Source organism: Denticeps clupeoides, chromosome 4 (assembly GCF_900700375.1).
Source record: "Denticeps clupeoides chromosome 4, fDenClu1.1, whole genome shotgun sequence".
NCBI lineage: Eukaryota > Metazoa > Chordata > Actinopteri > Clupeiformes > Denticipitidae > Denticeps > Denticeps clupeoides.
Window position 1 is genome coordinate 18206961 of NC_041710.1, and position 25348 is coordinate 18232308.

The window sequence follows — 25348 nt, forward strand, 5'->3', positions numbered from 1 at the left end:
ACAAATTCCACCATTTTATTCCCCCAACCATGCACATTAAATACAAAAAGAAATAAAAAAAAAACCCCACCCTGGCCCAGAAATAAAAATGAGTGTGGTGATGGCAGCACTCTTCAGAAGAAAGCAGGGTTGGTGTGCTCGATGACGCAGCGCTTGCAGTGGCGCTTGACGAAGTGCAGTGACTCCAGCGACACCTCGCAGTCCTGCACGTTGAGCAGCTGCAGGTCGAAGCAGTTGGCGGCCACCACCTGCAGGCCACGCCCCGAGATGCTCTCGCAGGACTTGAGGCTGAGCCGCTTCAGGTTGAAGCAGTTAAGCGCCAGCAGCTCCAGGCCAGCGTCCGACACCAGCGGGCACTTGCCGATGTCCAGCGACTTGAGCTTGGGGCAGCACTTGGCCAGGTGCTCCAGGCCGTGGTCCGTCAGCCCCTCGCAGCCGCGGGCGTTCAGGTAGCGCAGGCGCGAACAGTACTTGGCCACGTAGCGCACGCCCACGTCGGTGACGCGGCCGCAGTGCGCGATGCTCAGGTAGCGTAGGCAGCCCTCCAGCTTGGCGATCTCCCGCAGGCCGAAGTCGCTGATGAAGCGGCAGTCGCTGACGCTCAGCTCGCGGATGGCGGGGCAGTAGAGCACCAGGCAGCGCAGGCCCTCGTCCGTCAGCCGCACGCAGCGCCGCAGGTACAGGTGCATCAGCATGGGGCAGTGGGCCGCGATGGTGTGCAGGCCCTCGTCCTCCAGGGCGAAGCAGTCCGTCATGTCCAGGTAGCGGATGGAGATCTGCTGGCCGTGCATGGGTGCGAGCTTCAGAGAAGCCTCCCGGGTTAGACTGATGCACGTCACCTTTGAGCAGCCTGGGGCAACGTGAGAGAAACAACATGGCCTGTCACCTGCTAAATAACTATTATGAAATACGTCAGTGTTTTCAAGATTCAAGAGAGCGTTACTGGCAATGCAACCTCATTCCAGTACACCGAGCATCAAAAAACGTTTCGCCCAGGCCCGATAGTACACAATGCATATAGTAAACCAAAGTAAACCTATATCTACATTACTACGATAAATGACAAAATGACAACACAAAAGCTTTGGTGTTATATAAAACAGAGTACGGGGCATGATCGACAATATCAGAGAAACTATAAACAACTGACTTCCTGTCAATACGTCACGCATCCATTTCCTGCCTACACTCTCCCTTCCCTCACTTATTTCAAGCATTCTAATGGGCAAACTAGTAGAGGTGTGAACCTTCACTGGTCTCACGATTCGATTCGATTACGATTAGCAGTGCCTCGATATCGATGCATCGCGATGCATCCCAGCCATTCTGGTCACATGATGGTTCCAAATACCAGAGTTACGGTCTCGTACGCCTGTGTGGACGCCCTGATTTGCTCCAGAGCAGAAAAACTTGTTACGTCACCTTGTAACAGTTATATGTACTGGTCGTTCTCCTTTAAATGCGCACGGCACTATGTTGTGGGCGGAGTTAATCGTCTGCCCCGGTCCTGATGCAGATCGACATCTCCACCAAGCAGAGGAACCGAGGTCCTTGTATTATTTCAATTTGTATTACATAAAAGCAGTAATATTTGGTACGTGTAATGTCCAAATTGGTCACGTGAAAATACGTGCAGCGTAAAACTCCCTGAGTGGCGCTGTTCCCAGATCAGGCTGAAATTGAATTCCACGTCAACATGATATTATTGATTACGTTCTGCACTGCATCGATGCAATATCGCCCACGTCTGCATCGCGATGCATCGATTATACGAATCATTTCAACACCCCTACAAACTAGTGAATGTGACATGAGCAGAGTACCAGGAAGTGCCAGAAGAACAAGGCCCAGAGTATTTCAGGCTGGACCCATCCACAATGCTCTATGATAAGTGACGGGCCCAAACTGGCTGGCATGCATAAAGCCCTCAACCACATAGAGACATGGATGGAATGCACCGGGTGGAAAAGCACAACACATAGAAACGCTAAACACAGTTTAAACGCACAATGGCTGGACCGCACTCGGCCTTGGCTGCAGTACCCGAACCCTGGCCAGCTGACTCTCACGTAACCGGCATCTCTTGCAGCACCTTGTGCGGCAAGAAGTGAGCAACTGTTTTGTTCATGTGAAGAACGTTAATAGCCAAAGGGTTGGCAGTGGACGGGCTAGTGATACGATCTGCGATTCGCTTTGGAGGTGGCTCTCAGCTCCGACTAAATACGTTTACAAGGCTGGCCTGTGTTTTTAACTCCCACTCCGGGGAGGGATAACTCCGGGTTAAACTTGGTGCAGATTTAGCAGGATGTAGCGCGTCCTTCTGCACCAGCCTGTCTGCTACTTTTCTTCTCCTGGAGACGTGGAGGTGAACCTGTGCCAGAGGACGGCAATTCCAGCTTTCATACATGTTTAGAGAATGTTTCAACTGCAGCTACTGGGGACTTATAACTTCAAACAGTCCTTTTTAAAATGAAAGTAGAAAAATCTGTAACAATCCTATAAAAGGTAAGAGGAGACGTGGTTTTAAAGTTCCTGGAAGTCATCGCAGTTCCTCCCAGTTTCCAGCGAGTGGGGGAGGGTGGCTCTCCTGTCGTCTGAGGAGACAGTGGAAAATGTAAAGCGAGAATCGAACAGCAGAGGGAACCTGGACGGCACCAAGCCTTCTCACGGGAAGAACAACAATGACTCCAGACAGGAAGTGAGGCACAGGAAATCGGAAATAAAATACCAGGAAAGGGACTAAGTTGGGGAGGGAGGAGATGGTGGAGGAAGATTCTGATTCTATGGCATTCCTCCCCAACACCATATTCCTCCTTCATGGGCTGTGTGGAGTTCACATCATGATGAGCTGTACTGTGGACACATAAGGAGCTGAGCTGGTGCTCAAGGGAAAAAAAATTCTGACTGTAATCATTTATGGAATGAATCACGGAAGATCTCAGCCCACAAGAATGAATCAGACAAACAGAACAAGGCTGCTATTTTCTTGCTTGTTTCTGCATTCTTGTCATCTTACAAATAAGTTTGACTAAAATAGAACATTATGAAGACATCACATCCTTATTGTTTAAACAGTTAGAAGCAAAAACTCTGCGTGTCTGTTTGTTTTTAGAGATTCCTGGCTTTATTGGGATGAAAAGGCTTGTATGTTTCCTCTCGATTCTGTCCCGGATATGAGGCACGCTGAAAGGCCGCCAGGTCTATTAATATATTTCCCTGCTGGGGGACGAAAGGGGGGATATTAAGAAATGATCTACGATGCAAATCCCAGTACTGTCATCCATGGTATACAGAGTGTGAGGAGACACACACCTCCTGTTGTCTACATGCCATCATTCTGTGTTTCCGACAGCAGGAAGCATCTCGGGGTACAGTCGCTCATTCAGACAAAATTGCTCTCCTTATTCAAGAAGCTAGTTCTGCAACCTGTAGCTGAGCACCCAGGAATCACCAGTTCTTGGAAGCTAAAAGACCGAGCCGAACAACATAGAAACATGTTATTTTTGCCATAACCAATCACAGCTTTGCAGAATAAAGCAACCATTATTATTAACTTAATATCGATATGTTATTCAAATTGATTGACACAATGTACTAACTTGCCTAACACATTATTAACACATTGGTAATTGGTTGGCTTAATTCAACATGTTTCAAAAATAATATTGGAGCAATTTTTGGTTGTTTTTCCACATTTTTTACATTGCAACAGCATAGTGAACATTTTAACATACCAATTTATTTATAGCATATCAGCAGCTAGTTGGTATATATTGTTGGCCCTTTCATGTTTCAGATAATACTGACATTACTACCATTACTACCATGGGATGATAGTAGCCTACTGGGTAAAACAATCGCCTATGAACCAGAAAACCCAGGTTCAAATCCCACTGACTACCATTATGCCCCTGAGCAAGACACTTAACCCTAAGTTGCTCAAAGGGGGACTGTCCCTGTAACTACTGATTGTAAGTCCCTCTGGATAAGGGCATCTGATTATTGCTGTAAATGTAAATGTTGCACATATGGCTCAGTCCTGCTAAAACACTGGCTTTAATGTTTACAGTAAAGGAGATGGAAGAACATGTCACAAAAACTAACACCACCTTGAGTGTCTATTCTTATGTCAGCTTATTTCACGAAGTTATAGAAAGGATTTATAAAAAGCCTGTTAAAATCTTCTAGAAATCTTCTTTGAACCCCTTAAATGAATAAAAGTTTGTGAACCTCATACCGGCTACAGAGATTCAGTCATTTGAGTTACACATGACACTCAATATCCAATATCATGTTTTCAGAATCCAAATCCTGAGACTCAAACACGTGGAGGTGGAAAGCGAAGATGGTTGTTGGTTTCACAGATGACTGAGACTCACTTTAATCTGTACTATAAATTAGTTCTAATCTGCTAAAGGGTACTAAGACCTGAAGCCAGCTCTGATTGGCAAGAGAGGGGTTTACCGGAGACGTCCAGATATTCCAGGTTGGGGCAGCGTGACACGACCTCAAAAACGGCCTCGTTGGAAACGTTGTAGCAGCCTGCCAACTCCAGCCTCCGGAGCTCCGGGCAGCACTGGGCCACCGTGTAGAGACCGCGATCAGTAAGCCTTCGGCAGCCATTGGTTACCACCGTCTCCAGCGTCAGGCAGACATTGGGAGTGTCCTGGCACAGGCGTCGGGTGAGGACCCGCAAGGCCCGGTCAACATGGAGCACGTCGCCCGTCAGACGTATGGTCCTCCAGAGCCGTGGGTCCCACACCAAGTTGTACCACCGGCGGCAGACCCGGGCACAGCGGCACAGCTGGTTAGTAGGCAGGTGGGTGAAGATCTGCAGGAAGTTGTGGTCTGGGAGGATGTCGATGGGAGCCCCCTGTTGGTCCCGAGGGTGACGCGGCAACCTGTGCGGGTGTGTAAAGCCAGCAGGTGGGGCGTGCACCATGGCAATGGTCTCCGCGGTGAAGGAGGAGGAGGAGGTGGAGGAGCCATTGAGAAGGTTGTTGGGGGACAGAGGAGATGAGCGTGGGGGTAAGATCAGAGCCGGACTGGGAGTGCTCAGTGTCCGCATGCTCAGGTCCGAATCTACCAAAGACAAAAAATTCAGAGATGAACAACTTCTGTAGCATACTTCCCATATTCAGTACTTCAATACATATCATAAAAAAATTAAACAATTCAGAAAGTAGACCAAGAGAGCTATTAATTTTCTGGATTTTATTTGCACATTCCTTAATATGTTGTCTATACCAGAGACATGAAGATATTGAGATAAAACTGCATATAATATTTTTACTTTTATGCTGTGTGTAAAAGAACTAGGCTAGTGTGTTGCTTGTGAAATGTAATTTAAGCAAAGAAAATCCTTGTGAATTTTCACGAAGATTGCATGTGTGCGAAGGGGGGCACCTTAACTCTACACAACTTGCTTATCAACTTGAAGTCAACATATGCAAATCACAAAATATTGCAAACAACAGTTTACTCACCCCAAGAGGAGTCAAATTTTGAAACGCTACTCTAATTGAACAAACTGATGAACAGTTCTGGTGAGGGTGGCCAGGAGGGGTGGCGGGCATGTATGCATATACGGAATTTGTATTGCATAATTTGAGCAACAAAAACTGTTACAAGATCACAATATTACTACATGGACAAAAATAAAATACACTTAAATTATTATGTATTTTCCAAAGCCACAGGGAGCCGCAGTGTAAATATGACCAGATCTGTGAGTTTCTGACACCTGGTCTATACCACTGTCTTGAGCTTTTATGGATAACCTATTTGTTATTAATTACTATATTATACGGGAAACCAGTCAGTATATTAGATTTAATATTTCCTAATGTTGCAATAAAACATTGAAATAGCAGCCTAGGGTGCATTTGTTTTCCAACGGAAGGCCCAGACTTCAGGATTGTAGTGTTTATGCAGATTTTGACACGTGAACAAGGTTTCATTTGTTGTAGTGGCTTTTACACAGCTGAGATTGTGTCATGAGTTCCTAGAACTGAATTAAAGTTGAAGTGTGTGAAATCTGGGGACAAAGCAGCATGAGGTGGGAAAATGTAGTCATGGCACACACACTGTCTGGACAAGACCTGCTACTTTTGCTGTAGTCAAAATAAATTTTCCCATGAGGAATTCCTTCCTGTCACCCAAATGTTTTGTCTACAGCCACGATTTAAAAAGCACCTATCAGTTTAATAAAACACTGTCTGTGTGTGAGGTCCTGGATCCAGAAGTGGAAAAGTGTGACTCTGTGCCAGTCACGAGCACCAGTTGTCCCACAAAAAATACACACTTTCCAGTCCAGTGACACCCACAGCTCTGTATTTTTTTGTGTCCCCTATATGGAAACCATACTGCCATCAAAATCCACACAATCAGCAATTTGTACATCTATGTGTAGATTTCCACAGGGTAAGTTAGGTATTCAATATTACATTAAATAAGATTTAAAGCTATTTGAAACACTTTGTACTTATTTTTGTACTTATTACTTTTCATAAACATAAAAATGAATCTATTTCAATTTGGGAAGTACTAATCAGCGCTGTGGAGAAGGAAGTGGCTATAGCCTAGCCTGAGGAAGTCCTGACGATAAGCTTTAATTAGCACCAACCCCTTAAAACACTGCCCCATGGCATAGTGCACATCCCTGACAGGGCAATTAGACCATGTTCCCACTGTTCACAACACCTGACTCTCGGGATTAAGACTCCTTAAGCAGCTCAGCGCAGAAGCATATCTATTAAACTCCATTAAACCTGTCAGTCTGTCTCAGAAATCACACACAGATAAATGTCTGGTTTAGGCTGCTCTGGACATTGGAAGCAATTACATTTCCTTCTTAAACCCGCTGCTGTTACTGTAATCACTGAGGGCCGGCGGCACCACGAAGGGTCAAGAAAGCTTAAGCAGACAGCAGCCTTTCCCAAAGCTTGCATGGTGCTGGGGGGAGTCCGAGGGGTTTCCAACAAAGTGCCAGGTTGCTGAGCAGCCGAGGATTTGCTGTGATTTGCCAAATCCTCCCGACATTTTTTTTACACCCATTTATGAAAAATCCTCTGTTAGCACAGTACCCATCCCGTTTGTCCCCCCTCCCCCAGGTAAAACGTCTCCGTGGATCCCCCTCATTCCAGTTAGTGTAGTTTAGGTTTTAACATGCACAAGGGAAGCTGAAACGGGCTCCCATTCCCAGCCGGCAAGGGGTTAATTTCCGTCTTTTTAACCCTAAACCCTTTCCCAGATGCACAGGCACGGGACGCTGGCTGAGCTGAAATAAAGAGGCCTGGAAAGTCAGCGCATTGTGGAAATTCATTTTCAACCACCTGCTGATGCCTCCATGCCAGACCGCGAGCAGCGCAATCCTTTAATATTCCTCCTCTCACCACTCTCCACACTGTTACTTTTCAGAAGAACGAAATCCCACCCCCGTGGACCGCAGTTGTCTTGTAGCGTCAGCTCACGCTGGTGCATCTCAAACCATCTGAATGCACAGATGCTCCTACCAACACAGTTTAAAACACAGTTTAAAGGCAGTTCACGTGTCAGTGCAAATATGATGAGGTAGAAGCAGAGCAGGTGTGGGAGGAAAACAGGTAGTGGGTGTCATTACTGAACAGGGTTCGATCGTCGTGATCAGAAAACTGTACAGCATTCATGACAAGTGAACTTTTTTTAATATTAAGCAATAAAAGCAAGCAACCTTTACAAATGATTCAGTTTTTTTTACAGATGTTCTGTTATGCAGCCTTTTCGTGTTTGTCAGATGACATTTAAACATTTGGCCGCTAATTTATTAGCGTCTTGGTTGAATTTGCCCTTGTTTTACAGCCTCAGATTTGGACGTAGAAAACGGATTTTCACGAGGGCACTTAGTCAAAAAAAGAAAAAGAAGAGGGGGAAACTTTGAAACCACAAATGATTCTCAGACACCGTAATTATCTAAATTATCTAAAGCGTTATTCAACGGTAATATCTGATACTTTTTGAGATTAACCTTTTTCCACACCAGATGGCATTTTATTATAGTGCAAATGAGGTGAAATGTGTGGCTTTCAGAGAAGACCTCGCCTGTTCCAAAAAAAATGTTCACACTTCTAGAGAGCCCATGGCCTCCACACTGAAGTGTGAATAAAGTAAAGCCCCTGGTGTTCAGAGCGTCTAAACCAGCTTCACAGGCAGCACACACACCGCTAAGCTTATGACTCCCTTTTGTGCAGCCTGTACGTTGGATTGGTATTCCAGACTGACGCACCAGGATTAAGGACACACACAATGTCTTGAGGAAATGCCCTAAATCATTTAAGCCATGAAAGGACAACACTGACCGATGCACCAATTTTTTTTCCTGTTCTGATCCTCTATAAATAAAACGGATCTCAAGGTACTTTTACATCGTATGTTCTGTTATAGCTACAAAACGGGATTAGGTTCACACTGTTTGACTACCAAAGCCAATACATGAACAGGCCACTGAGATTTGAACATGGCAACAACAATAACGCTACACGTCTAATCGGTTCCCCACAACTGACGGAAAGCTCGGCTCAGCGAATTAACAAAGTGCAGAGCGGATAAGTAACACGGCAGTGACAAAAGCTCAGTTCCTGCCAAGAAGCGCATGATGTTGACCTGGTTCTTTACATCCGCCACCATCCACACGTTTTCTCTTTCTTTAACCAAGAAATACATTATGGGAAGATGAGTGTCACAACATCGATATTCATCACAATGTTCTAAGATCCACATATATAAAACAATAAAATATCACAGGTGGGTTTGAGGTTTTCTTGGTTGTGACCAATAAACTGGATTTCCCCAAGCACCTCCTCAGCGACACTCATTTATTGCGGGTTTCTTCCACCTGTTGCTTCTCTTCTTTCCTCTTCATTCTGGTTGCACATGGGAAGTTGCCCTCTATCCTGAATTCATCTTCCCAGACTCTTATTAAAAGAGCCTTATACGTGAACCTGCATCCCGAATTCTTCATTTAGTATTATGCCCTGTTAGTGTTCTTTTTATTCCCATAATTAAACAGCACAGGCTGCACAGTCTCCAAAATCCTTCCAATTCTGTGTACACACGTGTGTTTTGATAAATTGCCTTCTTAATTCATTTTTTTTCCCCAAATTATCAACAGATTGAAAAAATGAATAAGAGAAGGATATCTTTTTAAACTTTGTATTATCCACACATCCACGGCAGACAAAGAGCATCAGAATACAATTCCTCAAAAACAATTCCTCAACCAATGGCAGGTCGGAGTAAAATATAAGAGAAAGTTCCCTGTCAGACTGCCTGTTTGATCTCAGGGTACACAAGTAAACTGTGTCTTAAATGCACAGAATTCAGATTGGGGCTTATCTGCAGAATGGGCCCTTCACCCCAATCTAATCTGAAAATTGCTTCTTTACAAAGACCCAGTCAAGGCAGAGATGAAGGCCACGTTCCGTGCTTACTGTTCCTCTCACTGAAGCCGCGGAAAAGGTGAGCACGAGGTCAGTGAGACACATTCCCGGGGTGTTTATTCTAAATGACTGTCTTGGTGGGGGTTCAGAGATCCCCACTTTCTGACCACCAGACTTCCCAGGAAAACAGAACGTCTAGAACTTGTAGTTGCATCACTGGCAACAATGGTTTTAAAGATAGCAAAAAATATATATAATTATAATTTGACAAGATGTGACATCGACAGAGAATACTTTTACAAACATATTATTTGTAAAAAGTCATTATTATATGAAATGATGTTACTTGAATGTTTCAATTACATGTTAATGTTAATGACAGTAAAAATGTTTCCAGCAGAAATCTATAAGTTATAGAAAGGAATAAAATATGTAAAAAAAGCAGTACAGCATGCAAGCTTTTCAAAGCCACCCAGCTGTTCTTCACTTGCTGATCTCCCCCCTTTCCTGGGCAGCTCCTCCTCCCACCGGTTCTGTGCTGCGTTCTCTCAGCTCAAGCTTGGAGACACGCGTTGTGATGTCATGAGGCATTTTTCACACTGAGAAATGCAGGGATTGACCTCTGACAGCCGGCTGTAACCTGATCCCAGCGCTGGCCAGAAAAGCCGATACATTTCAGCCCCGGAGCCCCCAGGAATGTGGCAGATGATGCATGTTGTTTTAATATAAAGCCTACAGAAGACACTGTTACCCGGAAAAAAATGACCAAACAACAAAACCCGTATTGGCAAATTGATGTAATCCGCTCTGTTTTTGAGGCATTGGTTTTGAGGAGAAGAATGGGCTATAAGATTTCGCTTTTTGCGCTCTGGGCGACAGACTCGGCCTTCTCTGTGCTCGGCTGATACGCCTGTCTGACCGTGGCTGCTGACAGATGCTCTGGGCTCGGCTGCTCTGCCCAGCGCTCAGGCTGCACTTGGGCATCTTGCTCTGATTAAAATGCCTTCTGTGCTTCTCATGCGAGATTCTCTGGCACTGCAAAGCGACGCAGCTGCACTCGCCCAACATCAGCACGGCCACACGGACCAATCACATACAGCCAATCGGCAGAGCCTATACAGCAATATTACATTTTCCACACTCATTTAGCTCTAACCAAGTTTGCTGTTCATTAGCTGGGCCAACTTATCATCAAAAGAAAAAAAAGAAGAGAAATCATTTCATTCTTTCAAAAGGGGCAAAGGTGGAACTTTCACAAACCATTAAACTAGATTATGAAGGAGAAGAAGAAGAAGAAGAAGAAGAGATCAATAACTGTAACAGATACCTCCTATGAGCCATCTGACACTGTGGTACTGTACTGTTACATTTAGCTAAAACATTAGTATTGAAGCCGGACCCGTAACACACTCTCTGTGGACATGCAACAGAATCAATCACAAACACTTTGAAGTTTCCCAACTCTAATTATCATGTATATATATTTTTAAAGTGCGATTCATCATGTCACAGTAAATTCTGGAAGTTCAACCAGCTTTTCTTTCTGGGAAATTACTCGACCTTCGGGGCACCCAGGCCCCTTTTTTTTCATTATTATTATTAAATCAAAAACATCATAGAGGAAACATTCAAACATCTGGTCTTTAAACTAGGAGTTTGCCACAGTAAAGGGCAAGCAAAAGAAACGCAATTCATGTTCCTAACCATTTCACCCCAGCTTTCTCTTTCTTCTCTGGCCCTGGTTGGATGTGCAGAGCTGCAGCGGTGATGTAGAAAGCAGAGCGGGGTCTGGAGAAGTGCTCTGATCCGTCCTGGGCCTCAGCCTCAGAAAGACAATCGCAGGCCGGCTGCTGCTCTCACAGCTCCAGACTTCCACATCAGACGACCCCGTTATATTAAACACAGAAACACAAAGGTTGGCGAGGGCGGCCGTGCAGCTAGGCCAGCTTTTAACTCAGGCATTTCTTTATTAATTGACCTTTGTGGAAACATCAGAGCGCGAACGAGAGCAAAAGTGTTGGAGATAAAATGTCTGTACCAAATTTCGTTATCAAAACCGCAGAGTGTTCAGACTAATAGACAGCAAAGAAAGCAAAAAGACCAAAGTGGCTACACACTGTCATAACTCAGGGCTGAGAAGGATCAGAATTTTTCATGGAAAGGTGAGACAGTTAGGATTTTTCTGATTGCAGACACAGGGATTTATATGTAAGCAAAAAGCCGTGGGATGAAGGGACACTAGGAAGAACCTCTTCGGCACCAGGTCTGACAGCGAAGCTGATAGTGATCTGATAGTCCAGAGACGGTGCAGAACAGGGGTAGCCCATCCATCACGTCCAGCAGGAACAGCAGGTTCCTCCCCGTATCTAAATCAGCCGGGTCGAGCAGCTAGGGGGGGACGTGTGAGGGGCTTTTTCACAGGAGAACTGCAGGCTCCAGGCCCGTTTGGGTTCATGAGATCATTATTCATGGTTTGCCGGGTGAGCTCAGAAAGGATTAGACGCCCAAATCTACAGGCAGGAGTAAACATGGCTGACGGAAGATGTGGTGTTAATATAGCAACAGACTGAAAACACTAACAAATGACTATAATACTTCCAAATATGATCACTTATATGACGTTTTTATACTACATACACTGAATCTACAATGTTCATGATTTGTATCTCTGAAAGTATTTGGCTCCCGAAGCACCACCACTATTTAAAAATTATATTTTAATTTTATTATTCTTATTGACTGTCAATAATGCAGTCAAACACAATGCCAGTGAAAAAAAATACTACTTTGAGGGTATTAAGGATCCTTTAAATCTGGAAAATTACCTGCATCCTTTTACAAAGCTCATATCGCCCTTTTCCCAAAGAGCGGTAAAGACCTACTTGACTCTCAATGCAAAAATCTCAGGGACTAGAAGATATCTTGCCTACTATCTCATCTGAAGACCAAACCGGATTTATTAAAAACCACCACTCCTCTTTTAATAATCAGCGTTTATTGGAAAGGGACATTAGGGGCATTCCTTAAACAAATATGCAGCTAAACTACGCAGCAACAGAAAGAAATGAAAATGTGGATGCAATTCAACTTCACAGGGTCACCTCAGAAGGTCGGCTCGTTTGCTGCGCAAATCCAAGAAGCTCCACTCATGACTGAGTTACGCAGCCAAGAAATAATCGAAGGCACCTTGCAAGGCAGGGTAAGCCTGGCCAGCCTGCAGGAAGTCATGACATCATCAGTGCGGTCTGGGCACAATAGAGAGAGCTACCCACTGACTTCCTGCGCTCCAGCACGTTCCCCGCAGCAGGAAAGCATTCACGGCGGCGCTGCAACGTCCGCGCAGGGTCCGGGAGCGAACAAGTTTACTCTGCGACTCGCGCTGTTCTCACTCGCACTGCAGACTTCACACATCCATTCCTTTCAGTCACCCCCTGCAGCCTGGTGACAGGTGATGCCATCCGTTTCCTCCCTCCTCCTGCTCTGGGAAAGCCATGCAAATGCCCGGCATCCGCATTTAATAGGAACAATAGAGTCTAGAAAAATAGATTTGTATCAAAGTACGAAGCCTGGATGCACCGAAATTAAACCATGCTCCAAAGCCGGTGGTCAGAGCACAGCTTTATTCCACAGCTAAAACCACATTTATGTACTACGGACCACACTCGGCACAAGGATGACCAACAGTCAAGTATCAGGCTATAAATAAACATTTCCTACAACTACAATATTATTTTTTCTAGATGCAGCATCATTTTTCAAGATGACATATTAACAAAGAGGCTCTCCTTGTATTTTATCTCCTAACTACTGTTCTTTTCTTGCCTATTACTTTTTGGTTGACCCAGAATTTAGATTTTTTTTTTTTTTTTTTCCGAAAATAAATCTGATGCGTCATGAACACATTTGCCACTGAAACCCACACTGAGCTGTTTAATCCCGGACCCTGATCTAACTCAGTAAAATATGCCTGCTTTAATGCAGGCCACAAATCCGCATGGCGAAGGGTCCCTCTGATGGCAGTTCTAACTGAACCACATCCCCTCCAGAAAGGGGCAGACCACAGCACCCTGTTTCAGAAGCAGGATCTGTTTGGGCACAGTGTTTACCCGGCGCTCTCCACATAAGAAAAGCATTCATTGGCTCTGCAGGCTGACCTTGCATGACTACATCTCTATCTGGCTAATCAAGAGCATATTGCGGTGGCTGTAATCAACCCGCCGTTTGACATGAAAGTGCGACTCTCGTTCCGGCGAGCTCGCAGCATGGTTCTGTTTAGAGTACGGCCAGGGCTGGGCTTTCTGCACAATGTGTAGATCTGCAAATTTGGCCGTTATAACGGGTATCGCGTAGCATGCCAACACAACAATGCATTCTTCACACGTCTTTCATCTTTTCCACACGTCAGCCATGATCTGGTCTGTTGCCAGATATACATATACGAAATTCCCCAGCTTAATTATTTGAAACAACACACACACGTGCTTTGGAATAAGACTTAATGGTGAGAAAACGTCTGAGAAACCTGCTGTGATGACTGCAGGCTTTGTGGATGATTGGTGCATTTTTCAAATGAGTAATAGTGCAGTTGGGATTGGGATGTTACTCAAATCCAGGATTTGGGATCGGGATGTTCTTCAGACACAAGATTTGTTCTCAAAATTCAAGATTGATCAGTGAAGCAAAACATTAAATTTGCTATATGTAACTAATGATGATGAGGATACAGACTGCAACTGAATACCCATGTGACGGCTGTCAGAACCCAGACAGGCAGTGCTGGATCCATTTGGCTTTTCATTCATTCATGATCACTGAGAATTAAAGCTTTGTGCCTTTATAGGGGATGGCTCATCTTCTAACGTGGCCCATAATAGACAAAAGTACTATATTGAGTACTATATTGCATTTCTGCTGATAGAACGTTTGAATCTCTTTGGAGACTAACATGCCATGACAAATTATGAGTTGAGTTTACTGGAAGAGCAGACGATCACTTCACGCTCCCCTCACTTTGGCTACAGTGGTTTCTTGGCATGACTTCTCACACCTGTTTCCTCTCTAGAGGCATCTGCTAGCTGTCACAATTAACTTCATTTAAACCATCACCACAAAACACGAGCACACAGAGAAGAAGAAGGTCTGGTGAGTTCCAGCCACCCGGGGCCAGTCTTCACCCCGCAGTGTTGTCCTGGGAGGACACAAACACAAACACCTGCAAGATATTTCCCTATGGGGTTCTTCTCAACGCCCCTGCTGCATTACACTGGAACTCCACACTGCCAGGGAAATGTACTCCACTGACAAACTGACACGGCAAGAGCTTTGATATGATCACTGAGGCTCTATAACGGTCTCAGCCTTTTAATTATCGGAGAGTGCATGAATAATGATGGTCGGTCTGCTGCAGGAATGTGCTCTAATGAATCATCCTGAGAAAAACAACCTCAAACTGAGAAATACAAAACGAAATTTTCATTCATGAATTTGAAACAAACTTCCCTCTGACACTGCTCTCCTTAAAGAAGGTTCTGGAGAATTTTGAGTTGGCTTCCTTGTGATACTTGATGTACAAAATCCAGTCTTCTCATTGGAACCAGTTTTTGCTCCTGGAACCAGATTCCCATCCAATTCCATGGAACGCCTTCTATAAACCAGCTCCCCACTACTCGACCCAAAGCAAGCCAAAGAAAATCCGTCTGGAGAGCGCATTCCAAACCCAAGAACCAAGCTTTGGGTTTTATCTGGTGTTTCAGATAAATTGCAGACTAGACCACAACTTTCAAGTGGAAAAAAAGAAAAATCAGGTGCTCCATCCCTCCAGAGGAAAAGAGAGGAAATTATGAACAGATTATGGTGTGTGCTGATTTTATGACAAAACAACTGGACATCAGTCTAGATTTCGACTAAATTCTGGAACATATAGCCTGCATTTCTACGTCACTTTATTTAAAACTTTAGAAAGTAACATTACATGATCAGCAAATCCAAAACATTTCTTTCGGATTAAAGATTAGAGATCGATTCCAACGATTGTTCTAAAAAGCAAAAAACAAACACAATAAAACATAGGTTGAAACACTGCAGCACAGCACACAGTGCACACAACAAAATGTGTCCTCTGCATTTAACCATCACCCTTGGTGAGCAGTGGGCAGCCATGAAAGGCACCTGGGGAGCAGTGTGTGGGGACGGTGCTTTGCTCAGTGGCACCTTGGAGGTTCAGGATTCGAACCGGCAACCTTCTGATTACAGGGCCACTTCCTTAACCACTAGACCACCACTGCCAACTGAACAACAGGGGAATTTCTAGAATGTGGTCATTAATCATTCCATCAAAATCATTTTAACAGTTGCAGCCAACCAGTGCCTGCCAATCTGTACCATGAATGCTCAATTTAAAAAAATTACCATACCATTATTACCATAATATTAGGTTGTAAAAACTTCATGTCAGTTGTAAATCACACACACACTGCAAAAACAGAAAGGGTCACAGGGTAGCAATTACAATGCATTACCTTCCCTCTCTCTGTCTGAATCCAGCCTACTCTCTTGTCTTTTCTCACGCAGTGTTTCAGTCCCGTCGCTGGCTCGTCTGACTGAGGCCTGCTGTGTGGTCAGTGGTACCTTTATTTCAGCTAATCTCTTGGGTCATGGTCTGGTTGTAAAAACAAAGCAGTTGGCTGCACATTTAGAGTCTTGTAATGACTTGGCGCTGGAGATTTGAAGGGCACAGAGGTATTAGATTACCAGGTAGAGAGGAGTTCTCACCAAGGGCAGAACAGCTTTATTGTGTCTGCAGTGTGCGCTTCAAATTAAAAAAAGACACAGATGTATGAAGAAAAGTGGGAAAGATGTGTGAATATTAAAAATCAAAGGTGCAGTAACATATGATCCTTAGGTACCAAATACATGAATTCATGATGTCATGGGGAACCTGGCATTTTATTTTGTGATGCAACTGCCTTGGCTAGAGAGTTCTCTTTGTGCAGTCCATTTCTAAAGATATATCAGAAGTGGATATTACTTGCTCTCCTACAGTGAGAAAGTCAAATGATGATCAGTTACAAAAGACTCATTTCACCACAAAAGGAGGCGCACAGAAAAAAAGATGGAAAAAATCAGAGCTGAGATGCATGTAAAAAAAACCAGCAACACTGTGTATGTTGTTTTGTGAAGGACATGTAGAGACGCAAAGTCACGAAAGTATTAAACCTCACACATACGTGACGAGAGGCTCCTCCCATCGCAGGCTGGCGTGTCTCTGTCAGAGTGAACTGCAGCTCACCCCGACTCCTCTACACAGCGTGCTCCAGACGCAAAGATCAGATTTCTCCTGCAGATTCAGACAGCAAGGGCCCACCCAACACATGCCAAAGCCCCCCACTTCAATACCGCTCTGAGTCATAGAGCAGAATACAGTAGAATATGAAAGTATCTTTCAAAATACTCACGCTACTTAAACATAAAACACTTTAACTTAAAATGTTTATCAGAAAGTTACGTATGGCCCCATAATGCAATATGATCAAATATGTAATACTCTATACATTACTTTACAATATGATCATGATTTGTATAAGTGAAAAAATGTAGAAATAACAGAGATGAGTGATGTCTGAACTGCAGTACCCCCTTCTAGACAGTTCCCTGGTCCAGCAGTCACTCTCACGACTGCAAACAATCGTACAAAAGTACTAACTTTATATTTCAGTATGGGTCGTACAGTGCAACTGTCTGCCGCTGCTTCTGTTTGTTTTTCTCCGAGACACGGAATCAAGCACCCAGACTACTGGCAGACCCCAGTGAAGAGACCAGCAAATAAATCCTGGTTCCTGACAACTGCTTAACAAGGACATACCATGAAACAAACCAGAGGGTCACTACAGCCACCACCACCATAACAACTACAGCTATAGGGATCTTCAAATGGACCAGTAACATCATTATGGACATGTAATCTAGACCATGACACTGACTACATCCTGGACTTCTCCAACCCTACAACTGCAGGACTTATTATTATATCATCCCCAACCCTGCACTGACACCATTTGCAGGCGCACTCTACCCTGGAAGGGGGTCCCTCTCTGTATCACTCCTTCCCAAGGTTTCTTCCTTTCTTTTTTTCTCTCTCCTAGAGTTTTTTTGTGTGGAGTTTTTCCTTGTGTGCAGAAGGGTCAAGTGTGGGGGGTGTCAACTGTAGGGCCTGTCAAAGCCCATTGAGACATACTGTATGTGATTTGGGGCTATATAAGAAATAAATGTTGTTGTTGTTGTTGTTACTATGGGGTGGAATGGGGTGGTAGTAGACTAGTGGGTAACACACTCACCTATGAACCAGAAGACCCAGGTTCATATCCCACTTGTGTCCCTGAGCAAGACACTTAACCCTAAATTGCTCCAGGGGGACTGTCCCTGTAACTACTGATTGTAAGTCGCTCTGGATAAGGGTGTCAGATAAATGCTGGAAATGTAAATAGTAAAGTACTACTGCCAAAGTTTACCATAATTTAATGTGCTGTTACCCAACGGCAGTTGAGAGGTCATGCCGAAAGGAGTCTCCCTCCCTGCAGTCCTTTCAAACCCCCTCAACCCCCGCAGCAGAGAGCGAATCCCGCTGCTGTGGTGCACGCAGTGGCTCTGCCGACTGTTCGTGTTGTGATATTGCCGGGCCCGCCGGCACCAGGGTTGCCTGGAGCTCTGGGCTGCAGTAAATATTGACGGACCATTCCGGCTACACCCTCCCCGCTCTCGCAAGGCTGTGCCTAGTCACAAAGAGAGGAGAGGCCTTCGCTCGGCGGTCCCTTTATTATCCTGTTACTTACAGTTGGAGCATTAGCACAAAGACGAAGACGTAGCTGGTGTGGGGCTACAGATTACTTCCAGCAGGGCCAGCAAAGCCTGCGCAGCTAATTGCACATGATAACAATCGGGTCAGCGTTGCTCCACTTTACCTCCCTTTGTTCTTTCCAGCCCCAGAAGCTCGAAGAAAAGCGTGGTACAACCGCGCGCCCGTCACAGGGCAATTGTTGATGAAAAGCGCATTTTCTTCTCAGTGCAATCTGATCGCGAGCTTCACGGCACGCTTTGTTTTTCCACGATTCTCGAGGAAACCCCAGGGAGGTGTGAGTGACACAACGCGAGTTTCGTTTACTATTGTGAGTCCAGCAGTGGTGTGGTACAATAGATAGGTAAGTGGCTCTGCAAGAGAGGGAGTGTTATAGAACACACCAGCGCCAACCTCGAGTGTTTTACCGAGCTTATACCATATGTATTCATAATAGAATTCATTTGTTCCTTAACAACATGCAACAGCTGGTCACATGACACTCTGACTCGAAACAGTTTGTTAATGCTGAATGATATTTAAGGACATGATCAAAGTCATTGATTTACTGGCACTTACAGGAGTCCTCACAGCCAACCAAACAGACAGGCTGGGTATTTCAAGAGCATGAAAATGAAGATAACAAAAAAAAATATATAAGTTAAGAAATTTTCAACATACAGCATCATTGCTTTATTAGCAATAGAGCCCTAAAAATCCAGCAGTGAAAAATGGACTGGAGGAAAAACAAAAGAATTAAAGCAAAGTGGGCAAGGCCATAAAGACCAGCAAATAATGAAGTAAAAAATGAGAATGTAAGGCTTGGCAGATGTGAGGATTGATGATAATTTTTTTTTTTTAGTGTGTGGTTACCAGAGGGCGTGGCCTGTGATCAGACAGAAGGCCGAGGGCCTCTGGAACAGTTCAAAGTCAAGTCAGTCAAGGTCAATAAGTCAACTGAGCCATTACTTTCCACTAAGCAGTTATCATCGAAGACTTAACAATAAAATGACAGACAAGATCTCTGTAATTTTCTTCACATCAGAAGATTACAAAGAGATTTATATGCCATTTCTGCACCAGAAGCAATGAATCATGGGTAACGTTCTTACCATGAGACTATGCTGTTCTTCAGGAGCACATTCTTAGTTTTTTTTTCCTCCAAGCAAAAGTCTGGCTCATTGGGCTCATTCTGCTGTCAAAATATCAAAGAATTTCACCCTGTCTCTTGCCTCCACATTTAATATTATGATTCGCAGGATCAATTTGTTTGGGAAGAGTTTACTTTGGCCACTGCAGAGTATGCTCAGAGCTAAAAACTATTATTTAGTAGTTATTTTAGTTTGTAGTTATTTTTCATAGGGTCAAATTACTTGGAATTATGGGGGCCTGGAGTCAGATTAGCTGGATTTAGGTAAATTCCCAATTTAGGTAAATTCCCATCTCCAATACTGCGTGTTGCACAGATTAATCTGCAAAACCTCTTGAAATGTCTGGAATGTTCATGCAAATCATAGCAGGAAACTGAAACAAGACCGGGAACTCAAAGCAGGCGGGAGATGCCCCCAGGTTGGGCCCATTCGGGGCTTTTTTTCCCCACGTTCTGGGCCGGTTGCTACAACACACTTGACACATGTACATACAAGGACCATAAATCCCGACCACTGTTGTCATGCTGCTCCCATCTGACTGGCACATGGCCCTGGTAAGTTATCACAGAGGAAGCTGTGGTAGGAAAACCTCCGCTCTCAGAATAATATTATCTACAGGGGCTGAGGTTGAGCTACACAATGCACCCTTGGCTCTGTCCAGTCGTGGGACAGGATAGGCCCAGATCCTCTGGGTTGCCGATAAAATGACTGAGCCAAGAAGCTCTTCCAGCACTTTCATAAGAACAACCTATGGATAACTACACTCGCATGAGCACAGTGAAACTGGAGACCTTTGTTCAGATTCTCTTAAAGTTCAATATTCATCCACTGAGAAGCTTGGCACACGGTCAGCACTGGGCTCTCCAACTTCAACCTACTCCACCCAAAAAGCCTAGATAAAGTATCTCCCCAAGGAAGTCCCTCACATTTTAAAAGGCTAGCGTGTGACCGAGCAACGTGAGAAGGGGAAAAAAGAGCAGGTTTGAACATTATAAGTGAAGTGACCTTTCAAAAAGCACGGGGTTCAGTTATGCCCATCCAGCGAGCGAAGGGGCCTAGAATAAAACTCCGTTTTCCCACTGAGCCATCAAGGGCCTGAAAATTCAGCAAATAGCTAAACGTTTGATTGTGAAGTAGACTGGCTGCATTCTGATGTTTGTAGAATATGCCCATTGTGGTGAACAGGAGGCCAACGCCAAAAAAAAAAAAAAAAAAAAACGGATAAAGGTCTCCATTGGAGGGGCGGGGCGGGGCTCGGCCGTCCGCTCACCGCTGCAGCCTGAGCGGCTCCCCTCTGCTTTTTCCCTTTTCCTTCTCTTGGCTGGTGTAGGGAGATGCTCCCATAAATCAGCTGGCGCTAAGCAGTTATCCAGCGCGCGCGGCTGACATTACCGTGGGCGGACCTCTTGGGTGAGCCTAAAGGTTTGAGGCCTGCTGTAGTCGCCGGACGGAGAGTGGGCCGAGGGCCACAGATACCGCAGGCCGGCGCGCTCCACGCTCCCGCCGCACCCGCCCGCTCCCTGTGCGTGCATCCCAGCCACCGTCAGCGGCCCACACCATTGTTATTTTAGAAAGGAGAGGACAGCCCTCTCTGCTATTATTACAGCGTCCAGAGGAGCACAATCGCAATTTCGCTGCTTATGTGCGGCGTGTTCAGGAAGAACAACTAGACTTTTGGCTAAACGTCTGAGCATATTAAACCGTCGCAGCAGTAATATGATAGGACAGATGTCATGTTAATAGCCAAGAGGACGTAATATCACTTTTTTTTATTTTCTGTCTCTCTCTCTCTCTCCCTCCTGCTCAGAAAATCACATCCGTGCAGTTTGCACCGACGCCTTCTTCACGAATCCATGAACTTCCCAGACAACTATTTGGAAGATGTAGTTTTTGTAAAACGCATTTATCCCCTCGCATTAAACACACTCTATCAAGGTAAAGTCACTCTCTGCTGAGTGCCTCTTGCCTGGCGGGGGCTTGGTTGTTAAATGAAAGGAAGGTCCCCACCAGCGACAGTCCAGCCCGGTTTGTTTTCAATACAAAGCACCGCCGACCACACTTTCTTTTTTTTTCCAAAAATAGGCAACAGTTTAAAAAAAAAAAAAAAGCAACACAAGCCAACGATGGCTAATGAGGACCAGATGCCCTACCTTCGCTGGTAGCCGCATTCTTTGGAGCTTTTGTCGACGTCTGATCTGTACTTGAACTCAGGTCGGAGGAAATGCTGGAACTGCCTTTCCCTAAAAAACACAGAGAACACCGCAGGACATGTCAGAGTCAGGACACCCGGCGTGGAGCATCACGCCCTGCATGCTTAATGGCACCACCAGAAGTCGATAAGCGGAATCGTACGGTGGCTGGGTGGCTGGGTGACAGCCGTTACAGCCTTCCGAAAAAAAAAACCCAAAAAAAACACGGGATGTGTGTTCAGTAATGACGCGCAGTCACGTACTGCGTATAATCTCAAAACCGAACCAGATGTTTCAGGCTCGTGCCTCCTGGGCAACCCCAACAACCATGGGGTCTGCATCAGGTGTCCTGTCGGCACGATTCTGGCCCTGGCCCAGCGAAGGGAACGTTTAAAAAACGGAATCAGGTCAAAAACCCAAAAAGTAGCGCCGGCTAAGCATGTTTACAGTCACACTCGCAACGCTAACTCACGACACCACGACTTCAATCACGTTTTACCATACAAGGAATTGTTTGATCAAGGCAGCTACGGCACACTGCGCAATAACATGTTTTACTACGTAAACAGAGCGCTCTGGGCGCTCTCCACATCTGACGGCTCCACCGGCCAGGGCCGGGCTTGTCGAGATTTCGGGGGACGCATCCGAGGCGTCGTTTATTGTCTATTGTCTCTGAAAGAATGTAGGTTACTTGGCTGATGGAATTAACTGGAATTTCAGACCGGCTGAGTGGCGCTACTTCCACATGGACATGAAAGCGGGGCGCTAGGGTCACGGAGGTCAAAACCTCTCCTCTAATTATTGTGGAGAAAAAAAAATGTGCAATAATAAAACACAACGCAGCATATATAGTTCTAATTATTTCAACTGCACACGTTATAGTAGCATATGCAAGCATTCCATAGTCGAACTGAATATCTTGTAAACTATTATACTAGAATTCCTGGCAACGGAAAAATGTCCGTAGGATTTTATTATTTTTAGCCTTCTTTGTATTTGCTCGAGTATGAGTGGTTTGTTTGACATATTTGGTCAAGTCAAAGGAAAGATGGATTCAGATTTAATTGAGCCGTAACAAGGCCAGGCCTGCATGCTTCTGTTCCAAACAGCAAACCAAAAAGTATGAGACTGTAACACATGACAGAGTCTCTGGAGGGACAGAAATGCATATGTGCAGGGTGGTGGTGGCCAGAAGACCCAGGTTCCAACCACACTTACTACCAATGTGTCCCTGAGCAAGACACTTAACCCTGAGTGTCTCCGGGGGGGACTGTCCCTGCTGATTGTCTGATAAATGCCCTAAACGTGAATGTAAAGGGATCCGCGCAGGGAGCCCTGAAGACACGCTGAGACCATAATGCATCTTCCGACTGCTGAATTAAGGGCCAGGCTCTTCTCGCGTCGCCGCCACACTTTGCTTCCTGTGGAAAGTTGCTGATGTCATATTTTAAATGCCAGTTCTGGGGTGCAGCCAAGCCTTAACCTTAGAAAATCTGGTGTGGTTTTCTGCACTCCTTTCCACTAGCCTTGAACACAGCCAAACGCTGCTCTGTGGGTGCGAGGTCTTTGCCATTGGCAGCAGCATTGAACAGCGGGGATATGAAACTCCGCAGCCTCGACACAAGGAGGGCTTTAAAAAGTAATAATGCACAGCAGCGCACAAACACTTTGTGTCACCGGGTTCCATGTGACGTTTAGCCAAATGTAAAAACTATTTTTAAAAAATCAACATTTTGGCGGCACATTAAAAAATACCCGTGGCAAAAAGAGCGTGCAATCCCCAGTCTCCAGGGTGCCACCTATGAGCCAGAAGACCCGGGTTCAAGTCCCGCTTACTACCATTGTGTCCCTGAGCAAGACACTTAAACCTAAGTTGCTCCAGGGGGACTGTCCCTGTAACTACTGAACTACTGATTGTAAGTCGCTCTGGATAAGGGCGTCTGATAAATGCCGTAAATGTAAATGCCACACAGACAACTTCACCGCAACAGCCAATTATGACCAGAGCTCAGCCACACCGATGGCGCGTCATTCAAACAATGTTTAGTGGACAAAGTTTGTCCTAATGTGAAATGAGTTCCTTTAGCACTTCGCTTACGGCCCTTATCCAGAGCGGCTTACAGTCATTAGCTACAGGGACGGTCCCCCTCAGGGACACAATGGTAGCGAGTGTCTGTGAACCTATGTCTTCTGGTTCCAGCGTCTTACCCACTAGGCCACTAGCACCCCGTATGCGTGGGAAATTACAATTAAATGGATGAAATTGATATTGGGCACAGCCAATGAACACACGCTTTTTCGTTCAGAACGCTTGGATGTCTTTTTGTGACATTCCGAAATGTCTTGGGACATTTTTGACCTTGTTGATTATTGCCGTTGCGCATGAGGAATCCATGTATTTGTTTTCCCCGGCTCGTTCTCATCGCTACGCGCAGATTTGACAAAACCATTGTTTTGCCCCGAAACCTGCAATTTAGCGCCGGTGCGTGTGCGAACCTGCCACCCCTTCTCCAAAACGTTGGGCTGTCTGGGTGAACAATACGGGATAACAGAAAACTACGCCGGGAGGGGGATCGCCGTGGAATTCCAGAGAGTTCATTTTTCCCTCCGTCCCGCAGTTCTTCCCCGTTCGCAACGAGGATGCCGAGCCTGCCGGGGCCTTCGACCCGGCGCCACACAAATCCAGATCCCAGGATGCATCCTGCCCCTCTCAACGCACCGTTCATCCTCCTCCCCACATGCCACTCCACGGACAAAGCTGCGTGCTTCCACGCTCCCACTCCTGCCGAGACAAAGATGGGCCCGTCGCTCACGCTCATGCGGCGGGTCGCTGCGCCTGTCAGGGATCTGGCCACGCCGTCAGCATGCAGCAGGCACATCATGCGGGAGGGCGCATGTCTGTGGAAGTTCTGACACGGGCACCAGGCTTCAGGAGTGACTGGGAGGTTAAAATGTTCACTGTGCATCTGTGCGTGGAATTGTTCTCATTCGTGCGCCACTGCGAGCGACGTGTTTGCTGAGAATTGGCGTTTTCGTTTGAATGTCACGTCTGAAGGAACCAGTGGAAGAAGAAGAAGAAGAAGAAAAAGTCACGAAAGTGGCGTGGAAAAGTGGAGGCTTCGGGAACTTGGCACCTACCTTCACTCCCACTCTGTTTCCCATTGTTCGCCCCCATCCTGCGGGATGCATAGTCTACCCGCGGTCCTCAGCGAGAATATCCATACACGTCCTGGGCAATAATACCCGAGATTAATCCACGGCGCGCCGAGACGACGGGGGACAGGAGACTCCTGTCATTATGCAACCGCATGAAGGGGGGGGGGAAGATCCATATATCTTCCGCCAAAAAAAAAAAAGGTGGATGTTAATGTGATGCGGAGTCAACGAGGAGGAGAAGGTAGAAGAAAGGAAGGTGTTTTCGCTGGTGTGTTAAAAGTTGGAGGGGTGGAAGAAGAGCGAGAGAGAGGGAGGGAGGGAGAGAGAGAGAGGGAGAGACAGAGGGAGGGAGGGAGAGAGAGAGAGGGAGAGAGAGGGAGGGGGGTAACCAGAAACTTGTTGCGTCAGGACCGAAAAGCTCCTGCCGAATCTGACCGTGACCGTGCAGCCACTTCCAGCGTCCGCTCCCTGTCACCCTCCTGTCGGGGAGAGACGCTTAAAAGGACAGGAGGGGGGTCGGGGCGGTGCTGGCTGGCTTTTCAGAGACCACGTCTCTATGGTCTCATTCATTTCCAGCATTCTTACGCACTCCCGATGATGACATTG

The 25348-nt window shown here is 45.7% G+C and overlaps 1 protein-coding gene across 2 annotated transcripts; it reads right to left on the minus strand.

Moving 5' to 3' along the window:
- Positions 1 to 24913, minus strand: fbxl7 (F-box and leucine-rich repeat protein 7). Of its 2 annotated transcripts, XM_028977474.1 has the most exons (4): positions 24725 to 24913; positions 21548 to 21637; positions 4465 to 5082; positions 1 to 850 (listed from the first exon to the last, which is right to left on the minus strand). In XM_028977474.1, the coding sequence occupies exons 1-4, from the start codon at positions 24759 to 24761 to the stop codon at positions 114 to 116; spliced, it is 1482 nt and encodes a 493-aa protein (XP_028833307.1). In that variant the 5' UTR covers positions 24762 to 24913; the 3' UTR covers positions 1 to 113. The 2 variants fall into 2 exon arrangements, with proteins under 2 accessions (XP_028833307.1, XP_028833308.1); XM_028977475.1 differs by lacking the exon at positions 21548 to 21637.
- Between the last annotated feature and the right edge of the window lie 435 nt (positions 24914 to 25348).